The sequence below is a fragment of the Dipodomys merriami genome, unplaced genomic scaffold, assembly GCF_024711535.1.
Source record: "Dipodomys merriami isolate MVZ:Mamm:240054 unplaced genomic scaffold, mDipMer1.0.p SCAF_28, whole genome shotgun sequence".
In the NCBI taxonomy this organism is placed as follows: domain Eukaryota; kingdom Metazoa; phylum Chordata; class Mammalia; order Rodentia; family Heteromyidae; genus Dipodomys; species Dipodomys merriami.
In genome coordinates this window covers 7,993,443-8,005,556 of record NW_027204270.1, presented here as the reverse complement: position 1 = coordinate 8,005,556, position 12,114 = coordinate 7,993,443, and the positions used below count along the sequence as shown (strand labels likewise).

At 41.3% G+C, this 12,114-nt stretch overlaps 1 protein-coding gene across 8 annotated transcripts in view; it reads right to left on the bottom strand.

The window, feature by feature from the left end:
* Positions 1-12,114, bottom strand: part of Vps13d (vacuolar protein sorting 13 homolog D) — a 242,471-nt gene that overhangs the window by 160,071 nt on the left and 70,286 nt on the right. For all 8 annotated transcript variants that reach the window (XM_070037405.1, XM_070037408.1, XM_070037409.1 and 5 more), the window contains 6 exons: positions 10,958-11,168; positions 8,404-8,575; positions 8,104-8,216; positions 6,421-6,633; positions 1,766-2,028; positions 325-458 (listed from right to left, as the gene is read on the bottom strand). In XM_070037405.1, coding sequence (XP_069893506.1) covers positions 325-458; positions 1,766-2,028; positions 6,421-6,633; positions 8,104-8,216; positions 8,404-8,575; positions 10,958-11,168 — 1,106 coding nt within the window. The remainder of the gene's footprint in view (positions 1-324; positions 459-1,765; positions 2,029-6,420; positions 6,634-8,103; positions 8,217-8,403; positions 8,576-10,957; positions 11,169-12,114) is intronic.

The window sequence follows — 12,114 nt, the reverse complement described above, 5'->3', positions numbered from 1 at the left end:
AGGAAAGGAGAAGGTGGGGGCAATGAGAACCATAGCCTTGTCTGCACAGATTCAATGGGGAGTAAGCCTGAACCAGAGACTCAACAAAAGGCCTGGCAAGAATGGGGACTAGAAGGGTGTCTTTGAACTTCCTGAGGAAGAAGGGAGTACAGCCCCTCTGCATGTTCACAGTGGAGTAACCTAGCAGATGTGAGAAGGGAAGAAGGCTAGAGGGAGGGGTCCTCTGATTCCATGAATGTGAGAGATTAGGAAGCAAATTCTTTTCCACATGCTTCTCTCTTGAGTCTAGCAGGCAGTGTTCTGATCAACACACAGACTGCTTACCTCAATGCCAAACAAACTTCCAGAAAAGGGGCGGTCAACAAAGCGGGGCTTATAAGTAAGCACTGTGGTGCCTTTCAGAATAATGGCGTTGGTATCAAAGCAGGACACATCTTCAACAACCACAAACTCTGTACCTAGAAAGGACAACATGGTCAATCAAGGTCAAGCTTGAAGGCTGAAAAACAGCAGGCAGCCACAAGGAAAGGAACATAAACTCACTACGTGAGAACACTGGCCAGACAGAGATTTGGTCTCCAGGATGGCTGTCAACATTCTGCTCACTACCATCTTGTACAAACCTATATCTGGCAAGGTGCAGCTGAGCCATCAGAACACTGTCCTGGAAGGAAAGACTGGGATGTAGTCTCCCTTGTTAACATACATGTTTGAGATAGAGGGAGAAATTGCATTTTCCTGAGAGGCCTAACAGACACTTTACCAAAGGGTAGTTTAAATTGACTCAGATAACAACCTTTGGTCAAGCCACCTAAAGCATTACAACAGCTTCTCTGTAGCTGATCAAGTTGTCAAAAAGAATGTAGATCAGCTTGTGTCAAGATTTTTGACATTTGTAGTACAGCCAGCTTTCAACTCATTTGTTAAGCAGAAAGGTCAAACTCTGGATTACAATGTTTTCATCAAAAAACTATGTAAGGAACAAGCTTTTGTAACTGAATCCATTTAAAATTTATCCTATTAGTCAGTTTTGTGAGAACAACTGGGAAGTTGTAAATATCTAAACACATAGCGATGCTTCAGAAGAACCTAATTATTAATAAAAGGAAAAAATTCTTTTTGGGGAAGAACAGTCCATTCACTTATTTGACTATTCACTTATTTATTTTCAGAAGTGAGACTTTTCACATACTAAATTTGTAAAGCATGTCTGTGGGAATCCTATAATAGATTAAACTAAAAATTAAGCCAGACTTTACATTAGGAAAAAAGATCTTCGTCCAGGCAGCTGCTCATACTGGGTAACTGCACCAGGGGCAAGACACACCACAGTCTTCAATGGGTCTGGCAGCCCATACACAAAAATGGAGATCAAGAATCTTGACACCTTGCCGGGCACCAGTGGTTTACATCTATAATCCTAGTTTCTCAGGAGGCTGAGAATTGCAGTTCAAACCAGCCTGGGCAAGAAAGTCCATGAGACTCTTAGCTCCAATCAAACACCAGAAAACCAGAAGTGGTATTGTGGCTCAAGTGGTAGAGCACTCGCCTTGAACTGAAGAGCTCAGGGACAGGACAGCACCCAGGCCCAGAGTTCAAGCCCCATGACTGACCAAAAAACAAGAAACTTGAAACTTGTTGGTCTGTAAAAGATACAAATGAGTGAGTCCTCTCATACAGAAGTAAGAGGAACCAAGAAATCATCCTGTAAGACAGGCATGGAGCTAACACCCAAACTAAACATCCATGAATCACAGATAATCACCTGTTACATTGACCTTGACCTCCAGATGCCTTTCACTGGACACAGTAAGGGAAGACCGCTTAGTAACTACTCCACTCTTAACAGTTTTGGGAACTACAACGGATTCGCTGCTGGAGTTTCGATGCCGAGAAGGAGTAACATTTTGTTTCTTACTGTCACTGGGTGTGTAGAGAAAATCATGGACCAACAATAGCCAGTCAAATATGAGAAAAACACGGAGATTGTTGAGAACTACTGTGAAACAGGAGGAATCCTTTGTAGATCTACAAGAAGAAAGAGAGAAATAAAAATAAAAAGCACAGTACTTGCAAAAGTATTCCTCAGTTTGGGCAGGTAGTATTCCAAGGTATTGTCGGTTATTTCCTTTTCTTTTGTTAAGACAAATTATCTGAGGCTAACCTCAAACTCCTGAGCTCAAGCAATCCTCCTGCCTCAGCCTTTTGACTAGCTGGGACTATAGACACATATCACCATGCCTGCCTCTATTCCAGTATTTCTTAAACTGACAGTTCAAGCATCAATAAACTCTGAACACTGGTTTAAGAACACATATAGGAGTCTTTACTGTCATTTCCTGCATAGGGAATGTTTTTCTCTTTTTGCCCTTATCTCCCTAATTTATCCTTTTTTCCTAAAATAAAGCCTTACTAAAATTTTAAAAACCAACATATGTAGTGTATGCCTTCTTGAAACTAACATTATTTTCAATCAAGAAGTATATTAGAAGAAAGCAGTCCAGCATAGCCCAGTGATTTCAACTAACATGACTGCCCCCAAGAGACACCTGGCAGCATCTGCAGACATTTCTAATTGTCAAGATGAGGGGCATATGGTAGGTAGAGACCAGGGATGCTACTAACCTATCCCACAAAACACATGATAATCTCATAGCAAGGAATTATCTGACCCAAAATGTCATCACAGAGGAAGTATTCCTATTCCAAAATAAACTAACATTTGAAACTGAGAGCATTTGGATTTGGGATTTTTGAAACAGGGATTCTCTACTAGCAAAGTCATACAAATATTATAAAACCTGAAACCCAGGTTCTGGCCCCAAGCATTTCCGATAGGAGACCACAAACCTAGAGGGCTGAGGTTAAAATTGCTGGTCTATTAATAGCAAGAGTGCAGGCTTTGAAGTCAGAGACCCAGACTGTCACTTACACATTGTGCTACCCTGGGTAAGTCAACAACCTGTGTACTCAGAAATGGGAAATACTACTATTCTAAGGGGAAAGGCACTGATATACAGCATGTATTAGATAAAGGTAGCCCTCTCTCTTTGTCTCTGTCTCTCTGTGTCTTTGTCTCTGTCTGTTGTCTCTCTCTCTCTCTCTCCCTCTCTCTTTTTCTCTCTCATGTCTAGGATTACTTTTTAACAAACACCAAGTTCACATACTAGTACTAGATGGTTCATCTGGCTGAAAATGACCTGAGCCTCAATCATTTAGGCTAAGAAGGAAAAACAACGGGATGGCATTTTTGTTGGGTCAATTCCCCGAGCTCCCTAGATAGGGAATTTGGTTGGAAGAGGACAGGTGACACAAGACTCGTATTACAGTCTTCATTACTCCAATTTTCATACTTAAATGAAAACCAAAGAAGCACCCTCGGGCCTGGCCTCAAACTTATGGTGTATGCAGAGGTTTGGGCTTGCACAATTTCCTGAACCCAGTCCCCTGCCCTATTAGTGCTATTTCTTAGGCTGGTTCTCCAGTCTCTGCTTTGTCCTAAACCTGGCTCACCGCCTCTAGTAAAAGGGCAAGATGATGCCTGTCTCTGTACAGACACGGCATCTGTCAAAGAAACAAATCCTTTCGTAATGGAGAAAAAATGTTGCTCTCAGTAAAAATTTTCCAGCCCATTTTGAACATAGATTGTCAGAGCTCAGCACTAACTGGAAAGTCACAGTGTGTCAGATCCCTTTTCTGGAAAATATTTCAAGCCTTTAAACACTGTGAAGTGATTTATATTTGACATACAAAATCCCAACAGAAGAGTAATTCTTCTTGAGACACGGAAAGCGTTCAGAAGTTCCAATCAAGAGAACAGTTTACGCCTCTCACTAACAATGGTACTTCTGTTAAGAGTCAAGCTACAACTTCATTATTTGACTACAAGAAATTATATACCTTTAGAATATGAACAGACTAATATTTCAAGACTCTTTGTATATTAAAAACATAAGGTGGGAGGCAACTAGCCAGTAGTTTAGGAAACTGAGATCAGTAATAATAAAGCAAACACAAAAAGAAGTTGTCTCAGCAGGTGGACAAAATACATGCAGGCCTCCTGTTCCAACAACTACCTTCCAACAGAGGAGCTGCCACACACAACATCCTATCAGATGGCTGCAATCCAACAATGGTCAGAGAGCTAGCTGGCAGGCCCAAGAGTTAGAAAGACTAAAGTCAGAGACCCAGGTTGGAGTTCCGCCTACTGGCCTTTCAGGCGGTGTGACCCCACTGCAGGCACTCTCTGCCCTTCTCTGGTGTGCACCTCTGCATCTGTAAAAGGGGAAATTGGCCTACTCTGAAGACTTGGGAGTACCCAGCAAGAGGCCACTAACATTCCTATTACTGAACTTTTAGATAAACATTCCTACAAAGGCTTAAACGTTTCCTTGGCTACACCTCTTAAAGGCATATGAAGAAATCATGACTTTTCCTCCCAAAGAGCCAAAAACTTTAAACACAGGGGAATTCTGAACGGCACATTAGCATGTCAGTCACACAAACTTCTAAACACAATAACTGATGAGATTGATTGGAATACCCTGCAAGCATGTGTGGAAAGGTAACAATTCAATCCCCCTCTGTATAACTAATGTAAGTTAATAAAAAGTATATATCATAATCATCTTGCTGATCATTTTTCCTTTTTTGATCAGCCTTTTTACTTAGTGGCTTACATTTACAAAACACTTTATAACATAAAGTACTAAGAATGGAACTGACATTGGCTCTGAAGAAGTTCTTTTGGATCTTCATTTTAGGAATTCTTGAGGTCAGAACCTGATTTTTTAGTTTTCAGATCTATTGCTCACTTACTCATAAAGGCTCACAAAATATAAAACAGCACAAGCTAGCTACATCAATAGTAATAATAACAAAAACAACAATAGTTTCTATGTATGCCAAGCAATATACCAACCTTATTCTTTTTGTTTTTTGTTTTTGTTTTTGTTTTTGTTTTTGTTTTTGTTTTTGTTGGTCGTGGGGCCTGATCTCTGGGCCTGGGTGCTGTCCCTGAGCTCTTCAGCTCAAGGCTAGCACTCTACTACTTGAGAGACAGCGCTGCTTCCAGCTTTTTCTGCTTATGTGGTGCTGAGGAATTGAACCCATGGCCTCATGCATGCAAGGCAAGCACTCTACCACTGAGCCACCATCCCAGCCCCACCAACCTTATTCTTACCTTTACCCAATGATATAGGAACAGTTTTTTGCTTCTTTTGTTTATTAGCGTGTTTTTTTTGTTTGTTTTTGTCTTTTGATAGTCCTGGAGCTTGAACTCTGGGACCTGAGTGCTGTCCCTGAGCATTTTTGCTCAAGGCTAGTGCTCTACCACTTGAGCCACAACTCTACTTCAGGTTAATCAGAGATAAAGAATCTCACAGACTTTCCTGTGCAGGCTGGCTTCAAACCAAAATCCTCAGATCTCAGCCTACTGAGTAGCTGGGATTATAAACGTAAGCCACCAGCACCCAGCCTGTTCGTTAGTTTTTAAGTAAAAGAGAAAATTGAGTCTCAAAGAAGCTAAGTAGAAACTGGAGGCATGGTTGAAATGGCAAAACTCTGTCCAGGAGTAAAAAACCTGAGCAAGAGCATGAGGCCCTGAGTTCAAGCCCCAGTACCAGCATACATACATATATACATACATACATACATACATACATACACACACACACACACACACACACACATACACACAATTATATCTTATTCAAAGACATTAGATAATTTGTGCTAAAATATGTAGCTGGAAAGAATAATATCACAAGTCAGAGCCACAGTCTGTGTATTCCAAAATATATGCTGTTTCTGTACTCAGGGGGGCCTCTCATAATACCACAGAGAAAACATACTCTTAACTCAAAAAGGTAAAAATGCTTTATTTGTGGAGAAGTGAGTTGGAAGGCCTGAAGAGATAGGTATTCAAGTCAAAACCACCACTGATTAAAAGCAAACATTTTCTGTTTTGTTTTGTTTCTTAAACCAACATAATTCTTTCTTCCCCAAGTCATTTTACAAATTAAAGTTTACAAGGAGTTTGGTTTTAAGGACTGGGTTCAATTCTAAATTACATTTTTTTAAGGCAACAGAGACATCTTTTGGCCAATCAATTAAACTGCAAGAGTAAGCCACTATTCCTTTGCTACTGAAAAGCCCACATAGACTTGGCCCGCTGGCCACAAAAGGAAATGTCTCCATGAGGAATGGTGAAGTTTGGGGGGAGGATGGGAAGGAAGGAGAAGGGGAAACAAAGGAGGAGGCTACAATGCTTGATAAGAAATATACTCATTATCTTGCCCATGTAATTGTAACCCCTCTGTACAGTATTTTCACAATAAAAAAAAAAAAAAAAAGAAGAAGGTTAAGGAACTAAAAAAAAAAAAAAAAAAGAATGGTGAAGTTAAGGTATGGCTCCACTACCTGAAATGAAGCTCAATCTGAATGGACCCCTGGCTGGTGCTGCTGTTCTTGGAAGGCTGAAAGATACAGCTGAACACATTGGTGGTGCCTGGGCTTGTCTTCTGCCCAGCACAGCGGGTGTCAAAGGCCATCATGGAATGGGAAACCAAGTTAATGGACTTAGTTTGATTGGAAAAACTTTCATAGAGCAGTTTACATTTCTTGAAATCAAATCTAAAAGGGCAAAAGCAAACAGAAACAGTAAAGTAATTCTATATTTTACAAAAAGTTAAGATAGCAAGAACAAAATCATCAACATATGTAAATTGTTGAAGGAGAATAACTTTCACTCTGAGATCCTAAGTTGGTTTTCTTAGCTGATGTCTCAAAATAGAATTTGTGGCACTGTACCACACATCTCATTTTTTCAGCTTCAAAGAGGAACTTTGTACAGAGGAACTTCATAAGGAATAACAATGCCCCTAATTTATCATATTCTTGATTCACTATCATTCTCATTTCCCAGCAGAGCTCTAAGAGGGCTGCATACTTGACATAATCCCCAACAGATGTCAAGGATCCCTTCTAGTTTGCTTGGAAGTTTCTCTCTCCTGAGTATACCCAAATTTGTGCATAAGATCATTGTACTTAGCTAGGCACAGTGGCTCACATCTATAATACTAGATACTTGGAAGACAGATCAGGAGGATTACAGTTTCAGGCTGAGCCAGGCAAAAAGTTCTTGAGAACACAGGTCAGCAAAAGTCAGATACAATGGTATGCGCTTGTCATGCCAGCTACAGTTCCCTGCTGGTGTGACCATATTGTAACTCCAACATGCGCCACAGTGTTTATTGCCACCTGAGACCATTCAAGGGCTCTAGTTTTGTTATCTATCATATTAAAGTTCTATTGGCCAAGCACGACATGCTTATAATCCCAGCAACTCAGAAGGCTGAAGTTGCGGGGGGGACGGGGGGGGGGGGGGGGACGGGGGGGGGGGGACGGGGACGGGGACGGGGACGGGACTGCTTACAAAACCCAGGAATTCAAGGCCAGCCTAGGCAATACTGCAAGACTCTAGCTTAAAATAAATAGAACAGGTCTGGGAAGGTGACTCAGTGGTAGAGCACTTGCCTTGCATGCTCAAGGCCCTGGGTTCAATTCCTCTGCACCACATAAGCAAAAAGAAAAAAAGCCAGAAGTGGTGCTGTGGCTCAAGTGGTAGAGCACTAGCCTTGAACTGAAGAGCTGAGGGACAGTGCCCAGGCCCAGAGTTCAGGCCCCACAACTGGACCCAAAATAAATAAATAAATAAATAAATAAATAAATAAATAAATAAATAAATAAATAAATAGAACAAAACAAAATAAAGTCACTCTGAGTGACCAAAGGAGCAAAACAACCTGACTCTCAGGATGAGCACCTAGCTTAAGGAAGAAATGTTATTATCTGCAGCTGGCTGTTACTACAGCATTGCCTAACATATGCTGGCTATAAATTTAAACTTTTAAGAAAGCCCTCTGGGATAAAATTCAGTGATTGAAGGCACAAGCAAGACCTTGGGAATAAATCCCCAGCACTGCAGAAAAAGAGATAAACCAAGAAGCACTGGCAGACCTCATCCACTGTGGGCCACCCCAGTGCACCATTTCTCTGTGCTAATACAAAATATGTGATAACATCACAGAATTAAAGCCATACCTGGCTAGGGATCCAGCACCTTCTTTTCCTTTTGGATCTTTGAGCTCCAGGCTTACATTTACCATATCAATGAGGAAGCACATGCACGTGTACACTTCTCCACTCAGAACAGTCTGCGAAAGGAAAATGTTCATTAACATAAAGACCATGACACCACCTGAAAATGGACAACAAGCCAAGAAGTGTAGCTTGCTTCCTGTGCTGCCTTCCTTCTCCAGGTGAATATGAGGAATTACACACAAGTTAATATAATCAGCTGAGCCCGGGGGGAGCTACAGAAGAACATGAGGCCTCACTCACATGAATTCTTGGATCTTGTAAATCGTAAGGTCGCATAAACTCCTCTATGGGCTCGCCAAGGTTGTTCTCCAGTAAGCCTCGAATCAGCTTGTATTTGTACAGATCCAAGGAGCAGTGGACTGAGGAGAGATTGCCATGGATAGATATGTCTGGAACACCATGGCTTATTTCTCTATGAAAAAGAAAAAGTTCATTTTCAGTTCATTTCACTAACTTAACTTTGACACAGCTCATACCTACACACAAGAGCTAAAATGTACCGCCTAATTTATCAACCAGTTAATTCTAATTTTGAATGTCAAAAAAAAGTCATGTATCTCTAAATAAAGCAAGCAGGTATGACTGGGTATCATGCTTCAATTACAAAAAGACTCCCAAATCAAATACGCACTAAATGCATTGGGGTTTAGCTTCATGGAAGAGCAAATAAAATCTAGCATTTGTTCAATCCCTGGCACTAAAAGTATACACATACAGATATGTAGCATGAGCTAACTAACTAGCCTATTTCATAAGGGAAAATCTCATGTGACTCATGAATAACTTGAATATTACAGTTTGAAAAGCAGTAAGGAAAAGATGCCAAACTTAATTCTTCAGACTTAATAACTAAAAGAAGAAACAAGTAGTTCCTATTAAGCACAGATAGGATGGTAATTAAGATAAAATTTAAACAGATTATTCATCCTACCTGAGATGAATATAAGTAAACCTGAATATACCCAGGACTAGGGTACATGCATACTTCATGCCAACACCAAAGAGCTTGCTCTGCCATCTGTGAAGTGGCATCATAGATTTAAGGTGAAGAGGAATATAGTTTTGGGCTGGTAATGAGCCTCAGTGGTAGAGTGCTTGTCTAGCATGTATGAGGCCTTTGGTATGATTCCCAGCTCCACAGAAAAAGTAAACAAATACATAAATAAATATTACTACATTCAGTAAAGTTTTAAAAGACTGATGACATAGCCAACAAAGGAAACTGGGAAGCATTACCAAGAGCCTTCATGTCTCCTCTGAGGGAGCATGCTTGGTGCTCAGCAACACCTTCCATCTAGGCTAACAGCACACCTGTCTGCCTATACACACTGATGGGAAAGGCAAAAGAGTTTAGATAAGCAGAGGGACAGGTGGGGTTTTTTGGGGGAGGAAAGGGGGGTTGTTTTTTGTTTTGTTTTTTTCTGGAAAAGCACTGCTTGGAAAGAAAACAAAGTGCTCAAGTTTCAAATAATGAAGTTCACTTTAACAGGATAAACCAGTAAAATTAAATATAGCTCATGCCAACCATAACTGAATGTCAGCCAGACAGCACTTGAATAACAAGTTCAAGTGAAATGCAAATATCCCAGCAAGGATGGCTACACTGCAGCATTCATCCAGAGAAGCTAAAATTGTGGCATGAAGTGACTTCAACAGGAACAGGGAAAAAAGTAGCCAAAGAGAGTTGAAAGTACTCAGTATGCAAGTGGTAAGACTGTTTTTCAAAGTGACACCAATGCAAAACTCCTTCTTTGCTATGTAGCCACACTCCACTTTCCCTTTAGAGTTGGGACACAAACATGTGGCTGCATTCTCCTGCATTTAGGAAAATGAAAGCCTGCCCACACTGTAGTCAGCTGTCCTCGTTCCTGCACATGGCCTAGGAGCAAGAGGCCCAGAGCATTGACCCTGAGAGTCTGCACTCTCAGGTAGAGTCTAGGAATGTTTGCTTTCAACAAGTTTCCCAGGAAAATACGGAACTAATGAGAATGAAGAAATGTTCTTAACTACAGGAAGAAGCATCTATGTTTGAGGTCAACTAGGAGGGTAAATTAGGGCAGTCCCTTAGTCCAGGGTGAAGCATAATAGCAGGTCCAAAATCTACTACATCTGAAACACAAAATGAAAATGCCCACCTCTTCTGGAAGACTTTGCCTGCCCCTACTATCCTCCTATCACTACTCAATCCATGTCAAATCCATGTACCCTTTTCTCTATTCCAAGGCACTTGTGTAATTTTTTTTTTTTTGGGGGGGGGGGGTGGTCAGTCATGGGGTTGGATGTTATCCCTCTGGGCCTGGGTGTTATCCCTCAGCTCTTGAGCTCAAGGTGAGTGCTCTTGAGCCACAATGCCACTTCTGGTTTTCTGGTGGTTAACTGGAAATAAGAGTCTCACAAACTTTTCCGCGGGGGCTGACTTTGACCTGCAATCCCCAGATCTCAGCCTCCTGAGTAGCTAGGACTTTAGGCATGAGCAACTGGCCCCTGGCATTTGTGTGATCTTGTACAAAGTTCCTATCACTGAACCAAACCCAAATTAGAACCATCCATATACCTTACTCATCATCTATGTACATCCCTCCATAAAATGTAAGTCCTATGAAGGCAGAAGTTTTCTCTTCCCTCAAGACAGCCCTCATACCTACACATAGTTCCACTTAACACCTGCAGAGTTAAAGAAATGAGTGAATATCTATGTTCTTCCTGAATATCTATGTTCTTGCCTTAACAATATTGAGTTCTAAGTTATTAAGAGTCTACTTGTAATAAATATGTATTCAGATCAAACACTCACTTGTCCAGATTTCTTTCCACCTGCAACTTCAGTCTACAGGGCTCAGTTAAGAGGCTTCCTCCTGTCTGTCGCACAAAATAGGAAGGGAAGACCAGATCTCCACTACTGTCCTCTGAGGCTTTTGAGTACTCGCGTGGACATCTCTCTGCAGCAAAGATATCCATGTCCTGTAGATCCACAACAATGCAGTCCAGCAGGCAAACATGGTCTTCTTCAAGGACCCAGAGAAAGAGAAGAAGAAAAACAAATAGAATCTAGAAAGGAATGGACCTGAATGGACCTGGTTTGAAAAAGATTTGAAACTGCCTACTTTCCTCTGTTCCTCACTAGTCTGGCAGTCCATAAGTCTGCAAAAGGAATAAAGACCTCCCCAAGCTAAGTTTTGTGTGTTCAACATGTCCTGCTGTAGCCAACTACAGGTGTCACATCCTATCAATGGCTCACGCCTATCCTAAGACACAGAGAGTAAGATGAAAACTGGCTTTGTGTGAGCTCCACTCCAGAGACAGCACTACCTAAAGGTTACAAACTTTCCTGGCAGCATAATTTCTTTTCTTTTTTCTTTTTTTGCCCGGCTAGGGGGCCTGAGCACTGTCCCTAAGCCTCCTTTGTGCTCAAAGCTAGAGCTCTACCACTTCAGCCACAGCGCCACTTCTGGCTGTTTCTGAGTAGTTTACTGGATATAAGAGTCTCATAGACTTTGCTACCCAGACTGACTTCGAATGATCCTCAGATCTCAGCCTCCTGAGTAGCTATGGTTACAGGCATGAGCCACCCACAAGATCATTATTTTTTCAAATACTACAATTAACCAACTCTACTCCACTGATCAAATCTGCCTCCTTCATTTTCACCTAGACCACAAGCTCTCCTCTAACTTAGCTACAGAATGCTAAAATGGCCCTCAGAAAACCACTTTCAACAAAATGCCTCAGTACTCCTTAAAATAACAGACCATAACTACCTTTTCCTTTATAAACTTTAATGGCTACAATGATATCTAAGATGCTTAAGCCTTCAGAAGCAACATCAAAACCCCATCATCCCTAAAAAAATGCTATCTCAGCAAGTGTTGGTAGCTCACACCTACTCAGAGGAGTCTGAGATCTGAAGGATCAAGGCCAGCCTGAGCAAAAAAGTCATGGAGACTCCATCTC